Source organism: Theobroma cacao, chromosome 5 (assembly GCF_053813885.1).
Source record: "Theobroma cacao isolate CCN51 chromosome 5, ASM5381388v1, whole genome shotgun sequence".
NCBI classification, from domain to species: Eukaryota; Viridiplantae; Streptophyta; class Magnoliopsida; order Malvales; family Malvaceae; genus Theobroma; species Theobroma cacao.
This window is the reverse complement of record NC_142643.1, coordinates 41763167-41788015: the sequence shown is the minus strand read 5'-3', so window position 1 is coordinate 41788015 and position 24849 is coordinate 41763167. Positions and strand designations below refer to the sequence as shown.

General features: G+C 32.5%; 4 protein-coding genes across 7 annotated transcripts; 3 read left to right on the top strand and 1 right to left on the bottom strand.

Annotated features, from left to right (window-relative positions):
• Window positions 1–2065: 2065 nt before the first annotated feature.
• Window positions 2066–5209, top strand: LOC18599722 (SWIB/MDM2 domain superfamily protein). Its single transcript, XM_018120529.2, has 2 exons — window positions 2066–2593; window positions 4782–5209. Exons 1-2 carry the CDS (start codon window positions 2261–2263, stop codon window positions 4905–4907), a joined length of 459 nt encoding a protein of 152 aa, XP_017976018.2. The 5' UTR covers window positions 2066–2260; the 3' UTR covers window positions 4908–5209.
• Window positions 5210–5972: 763 nt separating this feature from the next.
• On the bottom strand, window positions 5973–10073 carry LOC18599721 (alpha/beta-Hydrolases superfamily protein). 2 transcript variants are annotated; one of them, XM_018122204.2, is made up of 7 exons: window positions 9849–10070; window positions 9570–9742; window positions 9370–9422; window positions 7959–8073; window positions 7552–7674; window positions 6518–6689; window positions 5973–6281 (listed from the first exon to the last, which is right to left on the bottom strand). In XM_018122204.2, exons 1-7 carry the CDS (start codon window positions 9948–9950, stop codon window positions 6096–6098), a joined length of 924 nt encoding a protein of 307 aa, XP_017977693.2. In that variant the 5' UTR covers window positions 9951–10070; the 3' UTR covers window positions 5973–6095. The 2 variants fall into 2 exon arrangements, with proteins under 2 accessions (XP_017977693.2, XP_088662489.1); XM_088806363.1 differs by having other exon boundaries at window positions 6157–6292; window positions 9849–10073.
• Window positions 10074–10122: 49 nt separating this feature from the next.
• LOC18599720 (tRNA (guanine-N-7) methyltransferase) lies at window positions 10123–13806 on the top strand. 2 transcript variants are annotated; one of them, XR_016026311.1, is made up of 9 exons: window positions 10123–10466; window positions 10655–10711; window positions 10901–10976; window positions 11748–11827; window positions 11979–12028; window positions 12107–12191; window positions 12271–12369; window positions 12970–13168; window positions 13398–13629. XR_016026311.1 is itself a non-coding variant. In XM_018122205.2 (8 exons), the coding sequence occupies exons 1-8, from the start codon at window positions 10230–10232 to the stop codon at window positions 13623–13625; spliced, it is 912 nt and encodes a 303-aa protein (XP_017977694.2). In that variant the 5' UTR covers window positions 10132–10229; the 3' UTR covers window positions 13626–13806. The 2 variants fall into 2 exon arrangements, 1 of the variants encoding a protein (XP_017977694.2); XM_018122205.2 differs by lacking the exon at window positions 12970–13168 and having other exon boundaries at window positions 10132–10466; window positions 13398–13806.
• Window positions 13807–15110: 1304 nt separating this feature from the next.
• On the top strand, window positions 15111–17754 carry LOC18599719 (glycine/proline-rich protein). Of its 2 annotated transcripts, none has more exons than XM_007029798.3 (3): window positions 15111–15305; window positions 16566–16909; window positions 17288–17754. In XM_007029798.3, the coding sequence occupies exons 2-3, from the start codon at window positions 16606–16608 to the stop codon at window positions 17533–17535; spliced, it is 552 nt and encodes a 183-aa protein (XP_007029860.3). In that variant the 5' UTR covers window positions 15111–15305; window positions 16566–16605; the 3' UTR covers window positions 17536–17754. The 2 variants fall into 2 exon arrangements, with proteins under 2 accessions (XP_007029860.3, XP_007029859.3); XM_007029797.3 differs by having other exon boundaries at window positions 15300–15431.
• The last annotated feature ends 7095 nt before the right edge of the window (window positions 17755–24849 follow it).

Here is a 24849-nt window from a genome sequence, read left to right as displayed (position 1 = left end):
ATTCCTAATAATTTGGAATAGCCATTACCAAGGGAGACCTTGGTAATAGCTATTTAGGCTTATCTTGGAATGACTATTTTGAAAAATAGTCATTTCATTAAACCAAATGCAGTTTTATTTCAAGAATGAAAATAAGTGAGGAATGACTATTCCATTCCCCTCAACTAAGCATGCCCTTAGTGTTGATCCATTGCTCAACCTGGGGAAAGCATATTCCATCACAAGAGAAAAAGCAGAAACAAGCCTATTTACAACTTTATGTTATAATTTATTGAATTTGGTTACAAATTCACTAAAAAGATTAAGAAATGTAAGGTCAAAGCTGTATGTTTTGTTCTTATGTTCCTTTACAAGCCACCCTTAATAATTTTTTGAGAAAAATATATTGATTTCTTCAACTTTTGATCATAATTACATATGAGTTTATTAATTTTTAAAATAGACATTTTGTCTTAAAATAATATTTTTTCTAAATACATAAGTTCTATCATTAGTCAAATATCAATATTTTTGTTAGTTTAACTATGTGGTAATATTTAATATTTAAATATAATTTTATTCTTCATTAATTTTAAAAATTATTACTATATAAATTATTTTTTTATTTTTTATTTTTTATTTTTTTTTACAAAAAAAAAACTCTCAATCAACTATCCCGTAGCTAACGGCACTCTTTTGGAGAGTATGATTAGCACTCCCTAAAGGACAACCAAATCGTTTGTTCTCCTCTAAGGAGCACAATAAAGGGATTGGGTGCTCCCTTTGGGAGCTCAAGATATGGGGTTTACAGTCAGATCTTACACTTTCTTGGAAAGATTTGGTAGAATTTGACATTCCATGGTTAGATTCTATCGCGGGATAACCAATCGGTGTAAGGAGTGTTAGTGGCCAACTTGAAAGAAAAAAAAAAAAAAAATTTTTTTAAATATTTAACGTTTTGATATTAACGTCATTAATACATTTGAGATAAAATATTTATTTTAAAAATTAATAGATTCGTGTGAAATTATATTTAAAAATTAAAAAAATAAATTTATTTTATCTTAATTTTTTAATTTATTTTAAGGTGAAAAATAATGTAACTTTTAACTAAAACTCTCGTCATTTTTCAGAAAAAATATTCAGAAAATGTATAGCCACGTGTTTATGAGTTATTGGCTTGTTTACAAAAAAAGTGGTCCATACTTCGAGGTCTGTCTTTCATCCATCGATCGCAATGGTTCCCTCTCGACTGCCAATAATGTCCATATAGTATTTTCATTTTATTTTTCAAAGGATATATAATATATTCATGAAGCTAATAATATGTATTATATATGCGAGCATATATTTATGCTTTATAATTAAAAATACACAATAATAAAAAATAAAATTATATACTTTTTATTAAAAGTTTTCACCGAATCAAACTTGATTAACATCTTGAATATTTAAGTTCAAGCCCAAACATGACATGACCCGATCTACTTATCTAAGTTAATTATATTATTATATATAAAAATATTTTTAGTGATATTTTAATTTTTCGTATATATTTCAAAGTTAATTAAATTATTTATTTAATATAATACATTCTCGAGTTGGGTCAAGTTTGGACCTTAAAAATCCTATACAAAATTGACTTTGGATTTCAACTCTTACGGAACGTTTAATAATTTATTAAAAATGTGATTATTAAAAATATAATTATTTTATTATTAAATTAAAAAATAAAAAAAATAAGTCGGGTTGTTCGTTATACTCACAATCCTAACCCGGATTCCAATTGAGTTTTAAAAAACCTTTTATAGATTTGAATTGAACAATTATTATATTTAAAATATTTTTTATTTTATTTTTAATTTTAAAATATATTTTAATAATAAATATAATATTAAATTGGTAAACTGAACTTAAACTTTAAAGAGATAACGGGGCCGGGCCCTGCCCGGCATTGGACAATGGATATCTCTGCGTATAAGTTTTGGCCTTTTGGGTACATTTTTGAATTCAAAATGGAGGCAGGGCTGAAAGGGAAGTTTCCTTTTTGTTATAAACGGGAAATAAAATGTTGACGTGGCAAGTTGTACAGCATAATACACACATAATGCTACCTTTAGTCGCACGAGCATAAGCAAAAATTACTGACAGAGTGACCAGAAACCCTCCGACTTCCCTGTCCTGAGCCCTCTCTCTATTTAAGGCAGCCCCCCCGGCGATCTCTGTTTCCCCGCTCACCCGACAACAAGGTCAAAGGTTAGATACTCTCCGTAGCGGCAAAATGTCTAGGATTCTCCAAGGTTTCAGGGCGCTTTTAGCATCCCCAACGGTGTCGACGTCGTCGTCGGCAACAGCAGCAGCCAAGTTTTCGTCTGCTTCTGCTGCTGCTGCGAAACCAGCTGCTACTAAAGTGAGTCGGAAACCAAAAAAGCCGACCACCTCAAAACCAAAGGCCGACAAACCAGCTGCTCCTCGAACTACGAATCGACCCACCGGGATATCAAAGGTTACCCCTGTTTCACCTGCTTTGGGTCAGTTCCTTGGAGCCCAACAGGCTTCCCGTACTGAAGCTGTTAAGCAGATCTGGACCTATATCAAATCGCACAACCTCCAGGTGGTCCTCTCTCTCTCTCTCTCTCTTTATTTTTCTCTTGCTTCAGCTATGATGTTTTCATTTAGTATTTGATATGTTAAATGGTTTTTTTTGGTTGATAGGTTTCTTGGGTTGTCTTAACTTTCTGTTTTTCTCCCTGTTTTCTTGAGTTGTTGTTTTATTTTATTAAAGTTGCTTTCATTTAATATATTTCGTGAATGATGAAGTTATAAATAAACAAACGTGGGTTTGAGTATTTTTCTGGGATGATGCGGTTTAACTTTAGTGTTTTGTGTGTCATTTATTGATGGGTTTCTTTTCTAGCTGCTTGGTTGATGGCTCTCTTGGGTTTCTGGCATCCTTTTTATGGGCTTTTCCCCCCTTATATTTTTGTTTGATTTTCTCTGTGGCGGTTAATGATGGAACTTGGAGCTGCTTGGTGTTTATGTTCAAAAGAAATTAAGCTGGTAGTTGTGGTAGGCTTAGTTTTATGAATGTTAATATGAATTAATAAGTAAATAGATGTGGGGCTTTAGTAAAATACATTTGGGACACTGTTTATTTGTTTCCATTGATGGCTTCTTATTGTTAATGAATCTAAGTTTAGTGCTTGTTAAGGGGATTCACATTGATGCTTGGATTGCAATTGTAAAAGGAGTTCTTTTTATTTTTTCTGGTGTTCTCTTTTTTTATTTTTAGGGACATTTATAGGAAAAAACTGGGTATAACTCAGAGAAGGGATGAGACCTGAAGGTGCATAATATTTTCTTCATGTAATAAAGTGAAGTAAAGGTGAAAGGAAAGAAGGGTTGGTTCTCAAAGTGATGTATAAAACCTTGGATTCTGTCACCTGTGCTTAAATTAAGCCACTGCTTCTCCCTCCATGTCCCTTCTTTTTTCATTTCCTGGTTTTCCACACGCTATGGTTTTGCTTGGATTGTGGGAGGAAAATTGGAATAGAACTTTCCTGTTTCTTCTGGCAAATGATGTCTTCATTACTTTTCCACAGAGTTCAAGAGGTTACTTCACTGATTGGATATTAGAAAGCACTGGGGGAAGGAAAAGCAAAAGGAATTATGTGAGAATATTTAAGAATCAGACTTAGTCTCTTATGGTGACTTGCTACTTCCTTCAATTTAGTGTTAGATCCTTGAGGAGGGTAACAAATTGAAAGGAGAAATACTTTTTGTCCTTGGGGTTAATGAGACTGTCCTGACAGGTACTAATAGGTACCTTAGGTATTTGGTGTTTGAGTTGTCTAATGGCAGGTTGTATTTGGGGAGGGCATGATGTTCTTCCCTGAATTTCAGCAGAGAGAAATGGATGGAGAAACAGAAAGGTTTACAGGTGCTCATTTTTTTTGTCTCCCTTAATGACCCTGGTCCTAAGAAGACTTGGGGGCTGTATAACAGATAGAATTTGTGTGTGCATATGTAGTGGAAAGTACCATTTACGCCCAATAGTTATGCTTCTTTTTCTAACATTAGTTTTTATCTGATACTAAAGTATATTCTGCATCTTATCCATCCTCGTTTCTTTCTTCACCTTCTCTTTCTTGTTTAGATGTGCCCCTCCTAGGCAACATTTTCACTCTGCCCCCATTTTTCTCTTGATTCTTTCTTAATAGATTTCATTGGAGAATCCTACTTCTTTCACATATTCTCCCATGCTTTTGCATGTGCATTCACTACACACAATCTAGACAGTTAGTTCTTTTTAGTTCTTTTTCAGGGCATTTGATTGGCATCTTATTACTGATTAACTGTTATTGGTCGAAAAGAGATCACAAATGAGGAAAGACAAGTATGGGAGAATGGTTGAGAACTGGTGTAAAACTGATAAGCCTCTCTGCACCGTGTGTTGATCCTCCTAACGACATGCATGTCGTATGTCTATTGAATTTGGGTAAAACAAATTTATGCAGTCCTTATTTGTGTTTCCCATAGGCAGAAAATGATAATCCTGTTTTTACCCAGTCCCATAATTTTTATGTGGATGATCGTGTTTCTTTTTCTGCTGGAATGTAAGCAGTTATTGCCATTATTGCCATATATGCTGCTTTTCATGATGTTAAAGTTGCTGATTTTTACTATTTTTTGTTTAATAGATTTCGCTCAGATATCATATGTGAGTGACTCTGATGTTTTGTTATGAGGAAAATTTTTCTCTAATATCATTACACTAAAATATATGGATACTTTGCCTGCAGAATCCCAGTAATAAGAGGGAGATCTTTTGTGATGAGAAGCTTAAGGCCATTTTTTATGGAAAAGAAAAGATTGGTTTCCTGGAGATTGGAAAATTGTTAACGGGCCACTTTGTGAAGACTGACTGACCTCTATTGTCGTATTTGGCCTTGGGTTGCCCAACCAATAATGAGCTAGCTCCTGTCATTCTGAACTTAACTCTTTTCAATGTATGTTCATGTTTGCATTTTGTGTTTGGAGCTGAACTTGCTGGGGTGGGCCTGGGAAAGGTTCTAGCTCCGCTTGTGTAAAAATTTAGTAGGGACTAGAGAGTGAAAAAGTAGCATCTTAATTTGGTTTCCTGATTTTAATTTTATTGTTTATGTAACTGGATCTTTGATCAACTAGTAGTTTAATTGTTCAACTATGAGGAAACCATTGCTGACTTTCACATTCATAGTTAGCCCTTATAAGCTGCCTTGTATATGGGTGAGGCAAGCAGAATCATTTGTGAAACCACTGGCTCCGCGTGCAATGAGCCAGGCTTTTGCATGTGGCTTAATTTGAGGTTCAAATTAACATGGGATGCAGATTGTTGAATTTTTAGTCTGTTCCGGTCAGGTCAGTGGAGCTTTCAGTTGAGAGGTTTCTTGAAGTTGGGTCATTTTTGCAATGTTTTAAGTTTCCAGACAACCGGTAATGGTTGGGATGAGGGAGCTCTTGTCTCCTATAGCCTATAGTCATCAGTGATTTTCAATGGTGTATGATGATTGTGACATTGAATGGCCAATAACTCCATAATTTATTTAAACCCCGATGGTGGTGGCTGGAATGATAGCAATGGTGGGTGAAATGTAGAAGGAAACATGTTCCACTGGTTTTTCTTTAAGGATGTTCGAACTGTACCAATAGTGGCAAAAATGTGCTCAGACTGTATACAGTTGCATTTCTTTAAATCTTTCCATGTTCTATGAGTCTTCGTGGCAAGGTAAAGTTGTGTGCATTGTAGTCCTGGCCTTTGCCCCAGGCTCACAGCTTTAGGCCTTTCTCTCTTCCCCCAATCTGACTTTCAGATTCAGGTATTTCGAATCAAATTAAACAGCTTAACTATGAATGGGTCATTGTGTGATGCTCTTTGCCTCTTCAAGTTCAATGGAGAATAATGAGAAAGAATAAACCAAAGGTTTTAAGGAAAAGAAGAGAACCAAAAAAAAAAAAAAAGACAAATTTCTAATATTAGCAAGTAGCCAGAAAAAAATATTAGGAGCAAGAACTCCATTGGCAATCAATATATATTAATAGACATCTTCTTCATCATTTGAGTATCTTAGACTTGATTAATTGAGGAGATGATGTATCCATTGCTCTACAACAGGGGAAGAACCATACCATGGTCTTGATACATCATCTGAACCAACTGGTGAGTGGTAGACTCCATCCAAGCTAATGTTGAGTGCTCCTTCTAGATGAGCTGATACTTCTGGTACAACTCCATCACCCCATACATCTGCCTGTCCACAAACCTGATTCAAGGCTAAAACTACCATGAGAAACTAGCACTCAACATGCTGTCACAGTATCAGACCTATCGGTCTTGTGACTCCTGTCATACTTGAGAAAATATAGACATAAAGTACGCTAAAGATATCTAAAAGGAGAAAACAGAAATTTGAATGGTAAAATGAACTCTTAAGAAGGTGACACTCTACTTTTTTGTTTAAAGAACCCAAGGATAAGGAGCCAAGATGGCTGGTGTTACCTGCTTGTACCCTTGACCAACAAAGCGAGCACGAAAGGCTGTAGAAACAGAGGTTGAATCAGTCTTATTTTTCACAACAGCAACATCTGAAATTGGTTGGTCAGGATCGATGCTAACCACAGAATCAGCATCCAGCTTTGAGTCACTAACAAGGCGAGCTCCCTGAAGATACCTGCATTTACCATTTAAGTTAGAGACACAAGTAATTTTTCAATCAACAGTTAAGAAAATTTATAAGGGAAAAAAAATTGCGTTAATTTAAATAAGTTCTGCTAAAGTTTATCTGGTTTACTCTGCATGATAAATTATTTTATACTATGTCACACTTAAGAAGTACAATATCATACTACAATTTTTGGCTTCGTAACCCTGTCTTATCTGATTTCTCTTAAACCATCAAACTGAGTTCAGGTATGTTGCTCCAAAACTTAAAAGTTCACTTGTGATGCTTAAGTTTCTGTAAGTGTTTGTAAACAATCAGATTGGTCCACAATGTCTATTTGGAAGAGGATGGGGGAAGAGTTCTACTGTTTTACTCTGGGACTCTTCAAGTAATAGCCATATATAGATTAAAGTTTTCTTCTGTTCTTCCATAATTCTTAGATTCTGTTCAAGTTTTACAAAGTGGTGGTTCAGCCTTAAAATTCTACCAAATACAAATATGTTTGGAGAGTTGACTACATCCCTCACTATTCATCTTCAAACCAACAATCCTTGGGGATGGTTTATTTTGTGTGCATGATCAAAATGTCTGATCAGCTACTACCAGGCTTGTTTCACAACAACTGTGAGAGGTATGAATTTCACATATTAAACAGCTTGTTCACTCAGAAAAGAAAGGATAGACAACAGATGAAAAGGAATAGGTCCTCCAGCAATGTGTAGTCTGCATTCATCAACTGGGTGAATGTGTGCATTCACATATAAATGCTACCATTAACTTTAAAAATTATTAGGCATCTTGAATATAGTGAAGTAGGATTAGCGCAGAAACAAAAAATAGAATCAAGAACAGGATCTGACTTTGATTTTACCTTCCTGCAATACATACGTATTTCAGCTCAGGTGTATAGACAGCCTTTTTGCAGTGTTTTTCAACATAATAAAGTAGACCCCTTGTTTGATCAATGACCCCTTGCAAATCTTTCGGAGGAGGCCTACAATAGAACAAAAACATAGATAAGAGAATGTGCTTAAAGTTTCAAGCACTCTTCCCCCTTCCACTCAAACCATGAGTTGAGAGCTAGAAGTAGTTACCAATGATAAAAAAGAAAAAAGAAAAAAAAAAAAGAAGAATCAAGTGCCTCCAATTGGAATTACTGCAGTTTATAGAACATCCATTAACCCCTACAAGGTACTAAAATTATTAGAACAGAAAATCATGAGACAAAAGGATCAAAAACCAATCAAGAATATTCAGCATTGAAATAAAAGAACCTACAAGTGGGGAGTACCAAGAGTCAGAAGCAAGGAGATGTGAGAGAATCCAAATTCTTCCATGTAAACACGTGCTAGCCATCCTCCAGCTGAGTGTCCAATCAATGATAATGTCCCACCTAAAATCAGATACATTGCTGGTTTAGAAGATGCCTTATGGCAATGTTTTAGACGGTGAATCCCAGGAAGAGAGACAAAGGATTGCAAGAAAATATGAGAAAATAGACAAGGAAGTGGACAAAAACAAATATGCTGATATCTAATGGCTTCTTCAAGATGCAGTCTCCATGAATATTGCATTACCTACATGAATGATGTTTAATTATGGTAATATTTAATTTTCCTTCACAACCAGAGACAATTTACTAATAAAATCCATCTTCAGATTTCCTTTCTTTTTTGGGATAAATAAATTTGTCTTCAGATTTCAGTTTGTTCAAAATGTATGAAAACAGCAATACCATGGAGTTTCCCAATTCTGTTAAGTGTTTATTTCCAGAAATGAAATAGCTATAGTTTGCAACTTGCAATACAGTGCTCTTCAGGGTTATTTGGCAAACTTTCTTATGTAAATTTAACTTCCTCAAAATTGGCAGGTGGTACCCACTAGTTCACAAAACCACTTAAAATGTAAAATTTAATAAACCATGCCATAGAAATACTCAAGTGTCATTTTCAAGAAAATGGTCAAATATTAATGTCCAAGCAATACATACTCAGTAGAGTCTAGAGTGTCAGTTGAAGAGAACATTTTAGTTACAATCACAATTTACATGTAAAAAGTTGAACCCATAGTCATTTGCATCAAAATGGTGAGTAAATGCCTTATGGCTCATAATATTTGAGAGCAAATCTCCTTTCCAGACACCACCTACGCCACTAACATAGTGCATTTCCATCAAATAATGAGTATGTAACAAATAGCAAACTGAAGAACATTCAACTTTCAGAACTGTGATTTTTTTTTTTATCATATTCAGAGTTGTGAAATTAATTCAGACTGCTAAAGCCTCCAAGCTATCTGAATAGAAATAATTCTTATTGTGAAATGTTCTTGAAATGACAGAACAGTGCGTTCTTATCAGTATTAACATACAAAACGGGACAACATCAAGAGCAAAAATGCTAATAATCTGGACATACATTTACTAGATGCCTTGAAACTATATTACTACTTTATTTCGTTTTTCTAAAAAAATATTATTGTGCATTAAATATCAACAAGAGTCTTGTGGCAGAATTCTGAATTCTTGAGTGACAGAAGGATACAAATTCCAACAACCAACAACTGTAATGCCTTTCCGTACAAAACAAAGTACACAGAACTTCCGCATAAAGGAAAGCAGAACAAAGAAAAATTACTATCACACAATTGAAATGACTCCAAATTGAAAGGTAATGGCAAAGAATCATACCCTGTGCTAATTCCTTTGCTTCTTGAACTGCATCATCAACCCTCTTCAAATACCTGCTTTCACACTATTTAATCAATAAAAAAGAGGGAGGGGGGATCCTCAAAACCAATTTCTTTTGTTAAAACTTGCATACATTCATAGGACCACATTCAGGATTGTTTGAATCAAAGAGTTTCCTGGCAGAGAAAGGTTAAAGATACCAGTCAAGAACAGGCCTAGGCTGCAGAGTGCCTTTCCAGTAGTTGGGGTCCACCAAGCCAGCTGCATTCCTCAGCCAATCAATTCTTGAAACCTTAGCAACAACAGTAGGTACTCCATACTCTTGCAAGGTCAACTCCAACTTCTTGTAGTCACCAGTATTATTCCCTAACCCCTGGAGAAAACCAACAAGAAAAGTGTCAAATGTAACAGAACACAAACAAATGTTTATAAATAAAAAGCAAACAAATGCATGTATGTAGGAACGTAGGAGATTTAACTGGAAGGATGACAGCAGGGCGGTAGTTGGTGGAAGAAGAGGAGGAAGATGAGGAGGAGGAGCATTGGGGTTTGAAATTGAGTGGTGGCAAAGCCAACGCCATGCCTTCCAGATGTTATGGGATTCTTGTGTTTTGACTGGCTCCTTATATTAACTGTCGGAAGCTTAGTACTTTTAGACAAGTTGAGGTGCTGCTGTTAGGAAGGCCATTTTTTTTTTTTTTTGTTATGTATTACAGTATCAGTTGGCACTTGGCAGGATGCCTACCTAGATTAATATATGGGCTGGGCCTGTTTTTGGCAGATACTTAGATAACAAAAAATAGTACTCATACGAAAATGGGAGAAGGAAGGGTGAGCCACTAAAATAAGAAAAAGAGAAAATGGCTTCTTTCGTTTGCTTGCACATTTGTGCAGTCCCAAGGGCTGCGAAACAAGCTCTTTCCTCACTAGTATTACTCCACAAACTCCCCTCTTCTCTTCAACCCAACTATTGCATCACCAAAGCTTTTACTTCTTCTTCTGCTTCTGTTTCTATTGATGCTAATAAGGAGCTCAGGAGCAATGAACTGGTGGCTCTCGAGTATGCTGACCTTAACCTCACTGACAAGATTTCTCAGGTACCCTTCTATTTCTCTCCATCGTCAAGTTTTATCTTTTCTTGATAATGGGTCATCAAGTTTTCTTCTTCTTTTTATGATAATGGTTTGTCAAATTTTTCTCTTTTAAGTATAAATTTATAATGGGTTATAAATTTTTTCTCTTTTTATGATGATGTTTTTTTTCCCTCTCCTTTATTTGATTGCAGGAGTTGGGTCATGTAAGAATCAGGCAACATGTCAACCCTCTTAGTTCATCTTTCTCTGTGAGTAAATTCTAACCTCCATTGCAATGCAGTAGTTTTTGAAAAAAAAAAAAAAAGAACAGGTTATTTCCTATGTTCAATTAGAAAAGTTAAGGTTTTGTCTTATTGGCTTCTGTTGTTAATGCTACTTGGCTGGGTATGGGAGATTTAGTGGTTGAATAAAATTTCAAATTATTGTTTTCTGGCTAGGTGCCAGCGCCTATACCTGATTGGAGTGAAGTCTTCAGGGATCCAACATTGCCACTTATGGTGGATATTGGATGTGGTAACCCCTCTATTTAATATGTATGCGAACTGTTGCCATTCATTAATAATTCTTTCAAATTGTAGAGAGATGATTGATCCATAAATGAGAACATGTTAGCTACTGCATGGTATTTACAAATCGGCCTTTTCAATCATGGAAAGCTACTAATTTATTATCCAAGTTGTGATAAGAACTATTTTAGCCGTGTAGAGTTTGGGAACGCAGGTGGCTGTTCCCTATTAGCTTCTTAGAGTTTTAAATCCTTTAATTCAAAACAATCACCATGATGCTTGGATTCTTGTATAACAAATGGCCTTTTGCATTTTCTCCTCTCATATTTGGACTCAGATGATGATGGATAACATTGAAAAGGCTTTAGGAAGTTATAATTTGTTAATGGCTTTCATTACCCAATAATGTGTACCATTATGATATTGAGTAGGCAGGTTAATGTTGAGGCAGGGTACTTTAGAGGTGTGGAGTGACACCCTTTAGATATTTATTGTCTTTTGGCTGCCCTTCTTTTAAGCATAATATGCATGTTAATAGATTGATAACTTGAGTTACTTTATTGTTTATTTGATTAGCTTTTACGACATCTGTCCGAAATCCTTGTTTATATTTTTCACTATGTCTTTCAAACTTTGCTTCACAACTTAGATTATTAGCATTATCATCATAGGTATCACACTTTTTATTATTTTTGTTGTTACCTGCATTGTGGTTACTACTGCTGCCGGGGTATGTATAAGTATTTGATGAATCTAACAATGATAACAAAATTCTCAGGAAGTGGCAGATTTCTCATGTGGCTTGCGAAACAAAATTCTGATTCACAAAATTATTTGGGACTGGAAATACGAGCAAAAGTATGAGATAGAAGTCCTTGGATTACGTCTAATTCACTCAAGAGTTCTTCTGATTGAGTAAATTTACATTTATTTGGTCTTCTTTTATTCTTGGAATAACAAGATATGGGTGTTTAATTTGATGTGGTAATACTTTTTACTTGCCATGTAGCTGGTCAAGCGTGCTGGGTTTTGGGTAAAAGAGCTGGCTCTTAGTAACATGTAAGGCTTTGAAACTCATTTTACATGAAGAACAGTATTAATGGTGATTTGATCATGTATTTTTAAACTTTGTTGCAGACATTTCATATTTGCAAATGCTTCAATTTCCTTCAAACATTTAGTGTCTACTTATCCTGGACCATTGATGCTAGTTTCAATATTGGTGAGTGTGATTTTGCCACTTTATCATTCCATGTCCTTTTAATAGTAGGTTAAACAACAATATTTGTGGCTTTATGCAGTGCCCCGACCCTCATTTCAAGAAAAGGCATCATAAAAGAAGGGTTGTACAGAAGCCTTTAGTAGATTCCATCCTAACTAGTTTAATGCCAGGAGGAAAGGTATGCCCTTTGATTCACTTTGAATGATAATTTTGGCTTTTCATATAGCATGTGATTGTAGGGTATACCATAATCTATTCTAAACACTTTGAAACTATTCCTGTAACTTTCTTGTATTATCTGATGTGAGATCTTATGAAACTGATTTCAGACTTTTTCAATTAATAGTGCCAATTTCTGTTACAGTTTATTGCTTACGGTTGATTTTAATTAAAGTAAGGGTTCTGCTAATGAGTGCCGTTAGGGCATTCTTTAAGGTTAGTTAAAATGCTATTTATAATAATATTTTTGTATTATATGTAGAGTTGATACTTAATGTGATGATTTTCAATGCATTGAAAGAAGATATTACCTAATATAGTAACCTTAAAAAGTTCCCTTAGGGCACTCGTTAGCAAAACCCTTAATTGTGCCTATGCCTTGATAGATCATCTTGTTCAATGGTTCCTAATGTATTAAGACGACTGAATTATTTGCAGCAAACTCTTACAGTCTTTTTGAAATTCTTTTTGGTACATCTGCTCATGCTTAAGTCGCTTGCTTGCATGTTGCTTGGAGTATAGCATCTGTCTATAGAACTAAAAGATGGCCTTGATGCAGTTTATTAGGACATTCAAGAATAAGTCCTTCGTATAGGTTGACAGAGATACATTTGCATGTATCCTCACAACCCAAGAAGAAAGGCAACAGTCTTGGGAAATGGGGCTGTGAGCTGCACAAGCGTACAAAAAGTTTCAGTTTTCTGTTTTTTCCACTTCAAAATATGTGGCATCCCTGATTGGCAAATGTTCTTCTAGGGGTGAATCTCTGTCTCTTCAATATTTGCTGCTCCTGAATAGAAATGATTAGAAAATTACTGGCATTTGCTCAGCAGTCAGCTGATTCCACTTTCTTCCTTTACCTTTCACAGCAATTCTTACTGCATAATCCCACTTCAAAACCATACAAAGCTACCTTTTCTACTAACTGATCTATATATTCAAGCTTTAGAATATTGTAATACAAGATTTATAATTGTACTTGGACAGGTTTTTGTACAATCTGATGTGCTTGAAGTCGCTGTCGACATGAGAAAGCAGTTTGATCTGGAGCCTGGTGCACTTCAACATGTTGACACGGTTGATCCAAGTGTGTTATGTGATGATGAGGGATGGTTAATGAACAATCCAATGGGTATCAGGACTGAAAGAGAAATCCATGCAGAGTTCGAAGGTGCAAAAATATACAGGAGGTTGTACCAGAAAAGAATACACTAGTAAATTAGAGGAAAGGAAATTTGAGGCATGTCTATCTCATCTTGTACCTATCATGTAGGAAGTTTCATACCGGCAAAGAAGGCTGCTTCAAGAAAACATCATGGGTTCAAGCCTTCTTCCATTTTGTTAAATTTGAAACTTCAAACCCTTTTCTTTATTGAATAGAAGTCTCAACTCTAAACCCCCTTCCATTCACAAAAAAAGCCAGCAGCCATTGGTAACAATCTTTGGTGCATGAGGATGCATGGAACTTAATGCACATGGTATCTAAATTGACCCCTTTTCCTTTTTCTTTTCATAAAGAGAACCAGAAGACCCAAAAAAGAGTTGATGGCTTGACAATGTCAAACTCTGGTCTGGCATAAGTTTGATTGAGTAAAAATACTTTCATGAAAAGAAAATCTTTGATAATATTCGGATTGTTGGCGCACCAACGCGCATCAAGAAACCACCTGGCGCCTCCACGAGGAGAAATGCCATTCCAACACGAGCGGCACTCGGATATCATAGCATCCACAAGTGGAAATTTCAACCTTTGGTGCCTTTATTTCCATGCACAATTCTATTGGAAAGAATCCAAGAAAAAGCATGTGCCACACTATGGACGACTGTCATGTATCATTGCTCAAAAATAAAGCAACCTTCTCCATCTTTTTTAGATTTATAATAATGGGTTATGGGCAGAGAATAACTTTTTCATTGTATTCTATTGTGACGAAAAAGATTATATTTGCATTACTTAAATGTTGGTGATTTATGGACTTTCACCCGTACTCGTAATATCACGATCATGTTAAAGATCACATTAATCAATTATAATAAATCTTGTTGCAATAGTATTTATTCTGCATGATATTATAATTGATAATCCATTTGATGAAGTTTTTAATGTAAAAAATTTATCAAAGTAGCAAATGCAAAGCATATGACTCGTGACATTGCTTATTAGATATAAACAGTGATTTCATACAATAAAATGTTAATGATTAAAGTAAAGTTTCACTCAAATGATCAATGTTACAAGATACAAATATCAAAAAATAAGAAAATTTCTTTTTTTTTTTTCACATTAAAATCAATCAGTTGAGTTAAAAAAATATATTAATTGATTTTCTCTCTTTGTAAATCAGTAACATAAAATTATTTGGAAATGAATATTTTACAATATTTTATCACATTAGATAAGATAAATAATTAAGAAATTAAAATTTTTCTTACACACCAATCATGGATATTTTAAATTTTACAAACGATATTAGAAAAATCACATGTGCATGTATTTATATATTTATACAAATTAATAAATAAATAAATTAATTATTATATAGGTAAATAGATTTCATTTGCCTTTATGAAAAAGAAGAACAACAATGTGAATATTACTTAATGATTAAGGGAGAAAGTGACGTGAAGATAGAAAGCTGAGGCACGTAACGAGAGGTCCAACTAAAAAAGCAAACGCGTTGAAGAAACGCGTACCAAGTAAAAGCGATAGATACGTCACCAACAACAATACAGCAGATGATATGATAACTTCTCTTCTTTGTCCTATCTTTACCATAAATATTGGCTCGAAAAACTAGGAACTCTCCCTCAATACAATCTTCGTAGATCAAATCATTTCTGTTGCTTTGCACAAGTCAAAAGGGGTTTCGGTTCCGAAGAATCTCTACCAACAAGGTGAAAACTACACCCAGCCCTTTTTTCTCTCTGTCTTACCTCTTTTCTTTCGTTTTCAAGAATCCTTCTTTGGTTTTGCTTTGCTCCTAAATTCTTGGTTTCCCTCTTCTCCATCTGTCAATCCATGTTATCTCTTTTATTTCTTGTTTTTGGGGTGTTTTTTGTTTTGGGTTTAATCTATAATTTCGATATCTTTCATTTTTTCTTGTACTTGTGTATGGGGTTTCTGTGTTTTTTTTTTCTTTTTTAATATTCTTGTTATAGATTGACTTCAATTCATTTTTGTTTTGATTGTGGTGTTTAATCATCTGGGTTCTTATTTGTTCGTATGTATATTTGTTTGATCATGTATGCATATTTGCAGATACATGCATGCATATGTAACTTGTCGCCAAAAGTCTATGGATCTGTACTTTTATGTAATGAATATGGACATGCATGTATGTATGTGCCTTTAGATGCAACACATTCACTATGGCAGACTAAATCCAGAGAAGAAGAAAATATTATGTTTATGTGTATGAACCTTTGATAAATAAAAAGCACCCACATAGTGAACTCTCATGTGATATGCTCTCTCCGCACGATTATTTTTATTTTAAAATTTCTTGTCATTATTGATAAAGCATCACAAAATGTTCTGATTTCATTACTTGTTAATGCCACCTTTCAAGCTCCTACAAGATGGATTTTGAAATTAGCATCTTATATTATTTGTATTCTAAAATGTCATAATGTCAATTTCTCTGTCAATTTGCAGTATGGTTCTTAATCTGATACTTGTACTGCATAGAATCCTGATCAAATTAGTAATTTTAATTAATATCAGACAGAGAGAGATAGAGAGAGTAGAACTATTTTTATCATTATTAAGGGAAATGGAATGCTTGTCTCTGTTTGATGGATGGAACTTTAGAATTCACTGTAGATTATGAAACTTGAATGTTGGAACTTCTTGATCTTTTGGTCTTTTCTGCTCTGCATATATGGAAGAATGAGAGATATGAAAAGAGAATACTGAAACATAAAATATGAGTGTGTGCGTGTGTGTGTGTGTGTATCTTAAGAATTAGGCATGATCCTTTTTCTTATCTCACAATCTCACTTTTTTTAGAATCAACTTTTGAAACCAGCCAGGCACTGTCTAATCTACATATTTGATAGCATTTGTTATTTTTTTCTTTTTTAATATTTTCTTTTCAATATTTCTCTTTGAAGTGTGTTTCAGCTGACAAAGGTTTGTTTTTTTACTCCTGACAGACTAGGTTACTTAAACTCGATAACTTCAAGCTGAAGAAAAATGGGAGGTGGTAAAGACAAGAATGAAGGCGAGTCAAGTGACAAAGGGCTGTTTTCTAATCTTGCTGGCTATGCTGCTGGACATTATCCTCCACCTGGATCCTACCCTTCTCATGGGTATCCGCCACAAGGCTACCCACCTGCTGGATACCCTCCTCCAGGTGGATATCCTCCTCCTGGCGGATATCCACCTGCTGGATATCCTCCCCCAGGAGGACACCCTCCAGCTGCGTATCCACCGCATGGTGGATATCCACCAGCTGGTTATCCACCGCATGGTGGATATCCACCAGCTGGTTATCCTGGTAGGCTTCATGACCCCTTTAGTTTTCCTATGGCTGTTTCTTTGTTAGTCCATTATAAATTTGAGTTGTTAAGTCTCCCTATTGTGGGCCTTATGGTCTTTGGTTTTTGTTCATACTTCAAAGAGCAATGAGCAAGGATATAACATTGGATCTTAAACTTATGGTTGATTTTTTCTTTTGATAAAGGTTTTTCACTTAGTCCTTTAAAGAAAAAAAAAAGAAAATGAAAAAGGCATATAGCTTGCCATTTGGTGAACCGCATCCATCTTCTTTAACCCTCAAAACTCAAAATGGATCTGGAGAGATGTTCGCTAACTTATAAATACAATTTCATTTTCATCTTTTATCATCATCTGACGTGAATGGTAAAATTTACAGGACACGGTTCACATGGACATGGTGTGGGAGGATTAATAGCTGGGGGTGCTGCTGCTGCTGCTGCTGCTTATGGGGCGCACCATGTGGCACACGGAGCTCATAATCTTGCACATGGGGGTTACTATGGCCATGGCCATGGAAAATTCAAACATGGGAAGTTTAAGCATGGGAAGTTTGGGAAGCATGGCAGGCCTGGCATGTTTGGGAAGCATAAGGGCAAGTTCTTCGGATACAAGAAGTGGAAGTAATTCCTGTCTCTATGTTCCCATATGTCTCTTATCATACGAGTATGTCCTTTGAACAGTTACTGACTTGGTCCTTTAATGACTTCCCCCCCCCCCCCCCCGGCCCCCAATAAACATGGATTTGTTTCGGTTGTTATTTGTGCCTGGCATGCCATTACTATGACAGCTGCTTAATATTTGTGGTGTTTTTTTTGTATATGAATGAGTTGGTTTCATTGGAAAGGGTGTTACATGGAATCCCTTTAATCCTGTGTATTAGCCAGGCCATTTGTTTGTTTGGTTGATGAAAATAATCCTTTGCAAAAAGTATATAATGGAGGAAAGTGGGGGCGCAACTGAAATTAGTAGCTCACAAGAAAACCCAACTCTTCTTGTTCTGTTAGGTGCTGACTCAATTGCTGGATTTATTGATCAATTTTTGTCAGTTATCTATTAATTGATTGTATCTCTTTTATAATTTATTAAGATGGTGCCCTACGAAAAAAGATCATAGAAAATATTGATTATGTTAGAGTGGATTTTAATTTGGTACTTTTAAAAGAATTTGTAGAGAAAGCAATATTGTATTAATCAAGTGCATGAAAGTTCAGTTTTTATTGATAGGGGAAAAAATAAACTGATATTAATTGAAAATAATTATTTACTCTGGTTTCAATTATCGAAAACTTATACTAACATATATAATTATAAAACAGTAAAATATTAAGAAATGAGAGAGTATATAACATGTATTATTGGCAGATTAAGATAAACAGTTATATAATATAAGGCAACTGTATAATATAAAATATAGTTATTAATTTTTAATAATATATTTTTTATATATAAAATGAATGGTTAAATGTTGTCAAATTTAGTTGATTTATTTGTTCAATGATGACTATGTGCTATGTATATTAAGAAATGAATAAACTTTCTTAACTTTTTTATTTTGTTCAATTAATTGAATGAATATTTATTGAAATTTAAACATTCATGTATAAAAGAAATGTTTAAATACTATGGATTCAAGTTCATGTAGAATAAGAAGATATAAACAAAAAATAATATTAAATTATAATTTATAATTATTAAATGAATCTATATTCTAAACATTAAAAATTAAAAAATATTATTTTTAAGTATGTTTTTACAAAAATAAATAAAAATAAAAAAAAACCCTTTCAAATGTAAAAAAACAACGTAGCTTTGACATAAGGTATAAAAAAATTAATTCAATTGAGAACGACAACTAATTGACCCAATTAGTTATCCTATTTAAAACAAAATTTATAAAAAAAAACGATAATCCTATCAAAAATTATTAGATGTATAATAAACTATTAAGAAATGAGAAAGTATATAATCTATACTATTAACATATTAAAATAAATAGTCGTAAAATATAAGATAATAGTATAATGTAAAGATTCTATCAATATAAAATAGTTAGTAATTTCTAGTATTATATGTCTTTCATATATAAAATGAATGGCTAAAGGTTATCAAATTCAATTGATTTATTTATTCAATGATGACTGTGTGTCATGTATATTGAGAAATGAGTAGGCCTTTTTGATTTTTTTATTTTGTTCAATGAATTGAATGGATGTTTATTATAATTTAAACACTCATGTACAAAAGAGATGTCTATATATTATAGATTAAGGTTGATGCAAAATAAAAAAATGTAGACAAAAAATAATATTAAATTAAAATTGATAAATATTAAATGAATCATCTTATAAACATTAAAAGTTATAAATTATTATTTTTAAATATTTTTTACCAAAACAAATAAAAGTAAAAAAAAAAACCATTCAAATGTCAAAAATAATGTAATTTTGACATAAGGAGTAAAAAATATTAATTTAATTAAGAATGACAAATGTCAATCAATTGACCCAATCAATTATCTTACTTTTATATAATGAATTGGATAGATATTTATTAAAATTTAAATATTTAAGTATAAAAAAGATATGTATATATTATAGATTTAGATTCATACAGAATAAGAGAATATAGATAAAAAATAATATTAAATTATAATTAATAAATATTAAATGAATCTATATTCTAAATATTAAAAGTTAAAAATTATTATTTTTAAATATTTTTTATTAAAAAATAAAAAAACCCTTTAAATATAAAAAATAACTTATTTTTAATATAAAGTGTAAAAAAAATTATATCAATAGAAAAAGAAAAGTCAAAAAAATAAAAAAAAATTAATTGAATGGTACTGGTCATTCAACTGAAAATTCAATTAAAAAATTAAAAGAAATTAAAATATTTTACTTATATTACTTATTGTTTTTATTCACTATTGAAAGAACAGGCGGTAAAAATCCAATATACAAAACTGCTTGCACAGTTTTCAGTTCCACCGATGCATTGACTAATGATTAGAATAATAGCTGGTAAAAGCTGTTGTGTCACTTCTAGCTTCTTTAGAGGAAGTAGATTGGGATGTTCTAATTTTAAATCGGACAATTTGGAGTATCTTGAGGCATTTATGAGAGCGTTAGGTGTTATGCACCCTATCAAGTTAGTCTCTTCGAATACACTTTATCAGGTTGTCTTGTATACTTCATTAAGTTAGTCTTACCCTATCAAGTTAATCTGCTCAAATACACTTTATCAGATTATAGTCTTTTGAAAAGAGGAGATCTCGAGATTGTAGGTATTATACACTTTATTAGGTTAATCTTTCGGACAGAGGGACAGATGCTGTTGTGCTGCAAATGGGCTACCAAGCCTAGATCAGCACCAGTTGAGCCTACGTTCAACATTTTATTTTGTTTATCTATCTGCACCGAATTGGGACAGTTGGGCAGGCTAGCTGGGTGGATTTCTCCTATGCTAATCACGAGCTCTGCTTGATCTATCCATTTATATAACATTATATAAATTAAATTAGAAATAAATAAAAATAATAAAGTTGCAAATTGAGCTAAAAGGTGAGGGGATAGGCCGAAAAGAACAAGAGAGCCCCTAGACTTTCACTTTTTTTGTGAAAGTGGGGTTCCTGACTCTTGGAGCGGATGGTCCAGCTACGGCTGCCTAGCCTAGGCGGTGTACGACCATGTGCATGGCTTATTTGAAAAGGAAAGATGGTTGAAACCCTCGTGCATTGTTGGAAGGAGATGCCTTCCATTTCCCCATTTCAAATCACAACTTGTTTCCAATCTACCATTATTATTTCCTCAATCTTGTTTATGTTCATACTCCCTACCTTCTTTTATTAGTCAAATTTTTGGATAAGCTAAAGCTTCTTCAATTGTATCTACAATTTGCGTTGCTTTCATACCTTCTACCATACCAAGGCATGAGTGTGTGTGTGTATCAATCAACTCTTGGTACAATCCAAGATTAAAAAAAAATATCTTGTACTATATTTGATTTTTATTCAAAAAATTTGGTTCGATCCCTTCTCATGATCGATGATTACGAATATACCTCTAAAACGAAAAAGAACTAAAAAATTTTAAGAGAAAAAAAACAACAATAATATTAAATTTTTTTGTTTGTTTTGTTGAAAGGGATATAGGAAAGTACTCCCTAAACAAAAGCCCATGACTTTTTGGTTTTCAATTTTAAATTTCAACCACAATATTAGAAAATTCCCTTTTGTAAAATTTATTACGTGTACACATATATATAAATAATTTTATTTTCCTTTAGTCGCCTTATCCACTTTGAATATGATTTTAATAAATTTCTTGTCGGACAAGCGAATGAGGTTGTGTAGAAGTGCCACATGGGTGACGCAAACGAGAAATATTGTTTATTATTATTATTATTATTATTTATTTTTGCTTGATTGCCAGATGAGATGATTTGAACATGGCTGGCCTTGGAATGGTCACAGGCACATACATAAGTGTGGTGGTTGAGTTATGTTTGAAGCTAAAATGTGCATGGCTTGTTTCTTCTCTTTTTAAATTCCAACTATGTTGACTATGCTGACTTCTATATTTATACAAAAATATATATATATATATATATATATGTATTTAATTTGATTTTCCATATGTAGGAGATTGTTTGTATTTAAAATGTGGTGTAATATTTAAAAGATTCTTAAAATTATTAAAAAAATTTATTACGTTCAAGCAAGTTATTATATTTTAATTTTAAATCAAATAAGATTTTATGATTAATAATTAATTAAATGTTGTTAATTAAATTGTTATTTGTCATTTTATTTTATATCAATATGTCATAATATATAATGACGTGACTTGATGATATGTTCATGTGATATTTTTACTTTTCATATTAATGTTACGTGAATATAAAATGATAAGTGACATTTTAACTAATATTAATTAATCAATTGTTAATTATAAAAAATATTTCATCTAAAATAAAAATAAAAAATTTGATTAAATATAATTAAAAAATAAAAATTTATTTAAAAATTTTCAAATAATTCAATAATTTTTTAAAATATTCAATTGTAAGTTATTTGTATTTTTTCGTGTCGGTAGAAGATGAAGACAGACTTCAATTGTAACAGTAAAAAAATTTGGAAAAATCAAAGTAATATTGAAGGCAATAAACCCCATCATGAACCCTGTTGGGAATACATATGGATTGTCCACACCATTCACCAACCATATCTCATTATCCTTTCCTCACACTGTATAGAAAAAAGAGAGTGTGAATTTTTTATGATTAAAATAAAGTGTTTCAATCTTGGTAGATAGAAATGTTGGGATTTGCAAAGATTTTTATTTTTCTTTTATTTTTTGAAGAAGGAATCTTGAAACTCAAGAAACAATTTAGAATCAAGGTTCAAACAAAAACAACCAAGGTAGTATCAATCCCTATGGTTATTCCATGTATACCATAGCTTCCTGTGGCTTCTCTTTATTATTATTTTTGTTTTATTATAACAGTTATCAACAACAACGACAACAACAAACAACCTACTACTACTGCTACTAGCGTTTGCATGTTCTTGAGAGGAGAGTGGTTTAATGATTGGGGCCCAAATCCTCATGCTTGCACATGCCATTCAGCTGTCCGTATCCCTTGATTTTTGCAGCCATTTTCTTTAACCTTTTTGACCAGATTTTGTTCTACATCTTGGGTTGACAATGCCTGTTTGTGGAGACTTATGCAACTTATGTTCCATGTTCACCCTCCCAGAGCCCCTTGAATTAAGGCCATTTTCACATTCATGAATATCTTATTTTATTTTCACGAACAAAATTTCTCTTTCTGTCGCATCATTACATCGCATCAAAGGTTATATATATTTAAATTTTTTATTTAAGAAATGAACTTAAATAGTAATAATTTAAGATTTTATATGAAAGATAATTAAAAATAATCATATAAAGATAATAAAATTATATATATATAATAAAATAATAAAAAATTAAAAAGTGACTACCGTCACCCTCGTCACCATCTTTGATCCGCCTGTGAGCTTAAATGATTAGTGCCAAATAAACCATTTTACCACTAAAAGTTGTATCATAATTATTATTATTATCTTCTTAACACCTTTTCCTTGAGTAAAGCATGGTATATATATATTCCAAACCTTTGATTGAACTCAAGATGATCAAAGGAAAAGCTGTAGTAAAATTCAATCATGTACCCCAAAATATATATATATATATATATATATATATATATATATATATATATCATGTAGAATAATTATGTAATTGCAATTATAAAGTTGATGCATAATTCTCAAATGAAAAAAGAGATGACATTAAACTATGAAAATATGGGTTCTTGGATAGTGTTTTCGTGATATGGTCAACAATGGCCTATTTTCATTTTCTTTTTCTTTGCCCTAATGTCAAGCTTAGTGAGATTGGACCAAATATACAAGAATAAAACTATAATCATCTTTTCTCCCTTAAAAAGAAAAAAAAGAATTCTAACTCTAAGCCGCCAAAGTCACTTCTTTTCATACTTTTGGGCACTTCTGTTGCCTTTTTGTGTAGATTTTTTCTTATCCAATCCAAAGAGAGACAACACAAAGTGGGGGCTTTTCCCATCCCACGTTTCACGCTTGTTTCTTTTTCATCTCTCTAAAAGACAAATCTTATTTTGTCCCTTTACGTAATTAAAAAAAAAAAGTAGATTCTTTTGCCTGATTTGGTTTTTCTTTTCAAATTAAAACTATTGCATAATTCCACTTCCTGTTTTACATTAAGATTTAATTTGTTTTGCATAATTGATCCAAACATATATAAATGTATAGAGAAAATAACTACTGATATTTTTTATAGACGTCATACTTAAAAATTTATTGAATTATTTATGAAAATTTAAATAAGTTATTATTTTTTATTACATCAATCAAATTTTGTATTTTTATTTTAAATTAAATAAGTTTTTATAATCAAATTTTTATTTGTCAATTTATATCGCGTGATATATCATAATAGATAATATTATAACATGATTGTGTAACAGATGACATGAGCATATGGTATTTTTATCTTTCACGTCAGTCTCATGTCTTCGTCACATAGATATAAAATAATAAGTAATATTTTGACTAATAATAATTAGTTGATCGTTAGTTATAACAATTTATTTAATTCGAAATATAAATGTAAGGAATTAATTAAACGTAATAAAAAATAAAAATTTATTTATTTTTTTAAATAATTCAATGACTTTTGAAAACATTATATTTTTTATACAAATTATTTAGTTCTTTTTACACTAAAAAAACTAAATTAAACTCTAATTTCCTCTTCCCTTTAAATTTCTTCATAAAAGGAACCTATAATATGTACAACCTGAGCATAAAAGAGTTTTAATGTAATAGTTTGTGGACTAATTATGTAGCCATCTTAGGAAAAATGTCAGGCAATTATGAATATCAATTAATGTTTGGACACTTGCTTTAAATAAATAATTAATTAATTATTAAGATGTTGCAAGTCCTCCATCAATGATCAAGTCAATTTTACAAATTTTTGTATAGAATTTCCTTGTTTGTTGGATTAAATATTGTAGTTGTCCTACTAATCGTAGTTATCAATGCAGATATCCCAATCTCAAACTAATCATCGTATATTTGCCTTCCCGCCAACACATGTCACTTGTCGTTTCGATGGAGCAAGCTGATTCTATTGATACATAAATAATCCAAGGTTCTCCATTGTAATCCAAAAAAAAAAAGTTTTTTTTTTTTTTTTAAAAATAAATAAAAGCAACTATAAAATATAAAAAATAAAAAATATCGAGCAAATGAAGGTAATGTGATAATGATACTTAAGATTTAATATTTTGTAAAAATTATTCAATGCATTCTTCTTTTTGCCATAATGAATTATTTATGTATAATCTCAG

Coding starts and splice junctions, on each gene's coding strand:
- LOC18599722 (XM_018120529.2), top strand. CDS start 2,261: ATGTCTAGGATTCTCCAAGGTTTCAGGGCGCTTTTAGCATCCCCAACG. Junction 2,594..4,781: donor TCAAATCGCACAACCTCCAG/GTGGTCCTCTCT, acceptor CTTTGCCTGCAG/AATCCCAGTAATAAGAGGGA.
- LOC18599721 (XM_018122204.2), bottom strand. CDS start 9,950: ATGGCGTTGGCTTTGCCACCACTCAATTTCAAACCCCAATGCTCCTCC. Junction 7,675..7,958: donor ACTCTTGGTACTCCCCACTT/GTAGGTTCTTTT, acceptor GTTCTATTGTAG/GCCTCCTCCGAAAGATTTGC. Junction 6,690..7,551: donor TACGTATGTATTGCAGGAAG/GTAAAATCAAAG, acceptor TGGTAAATGCAG/GTATCTTCAGGGAGCTCGCC.
- LOC18599720 (XM_018122205.2), top strand. CDS start 10,230: ATGGCTTCTTTCGTTTGCTTGCACATTTGTGCAGTCCCAAGGGCTGCG. Junction 10,977..11,747: donor TATGGTGGATATTGGATGTG/GTAACCCCTCTA, acceptor CAAAATTCTCAG/GAAGTGGCAGATTTCTCATG. Junction 12,192..12,270: donor TGATGCTAGTTTCAATATTG/GTGAGTGTGATT, acceptor GGCTTTATGCAG/TGCCCCGACCCTCATTTCAA.
- LOC18599719 (XM_007029798.3), top strand. CDS start 16,606: ATGGGAGGTGGTAAAGACAAGAATGAAGGCGAGTCAAGTGACAAAGGG. Junction 16,910..17,287: donor TCCACCAGCTGGTTATCCTG/GTAGGCTTCATG, acceptor TAAAATTTACAG/GACACGGTTCACATGGACAT.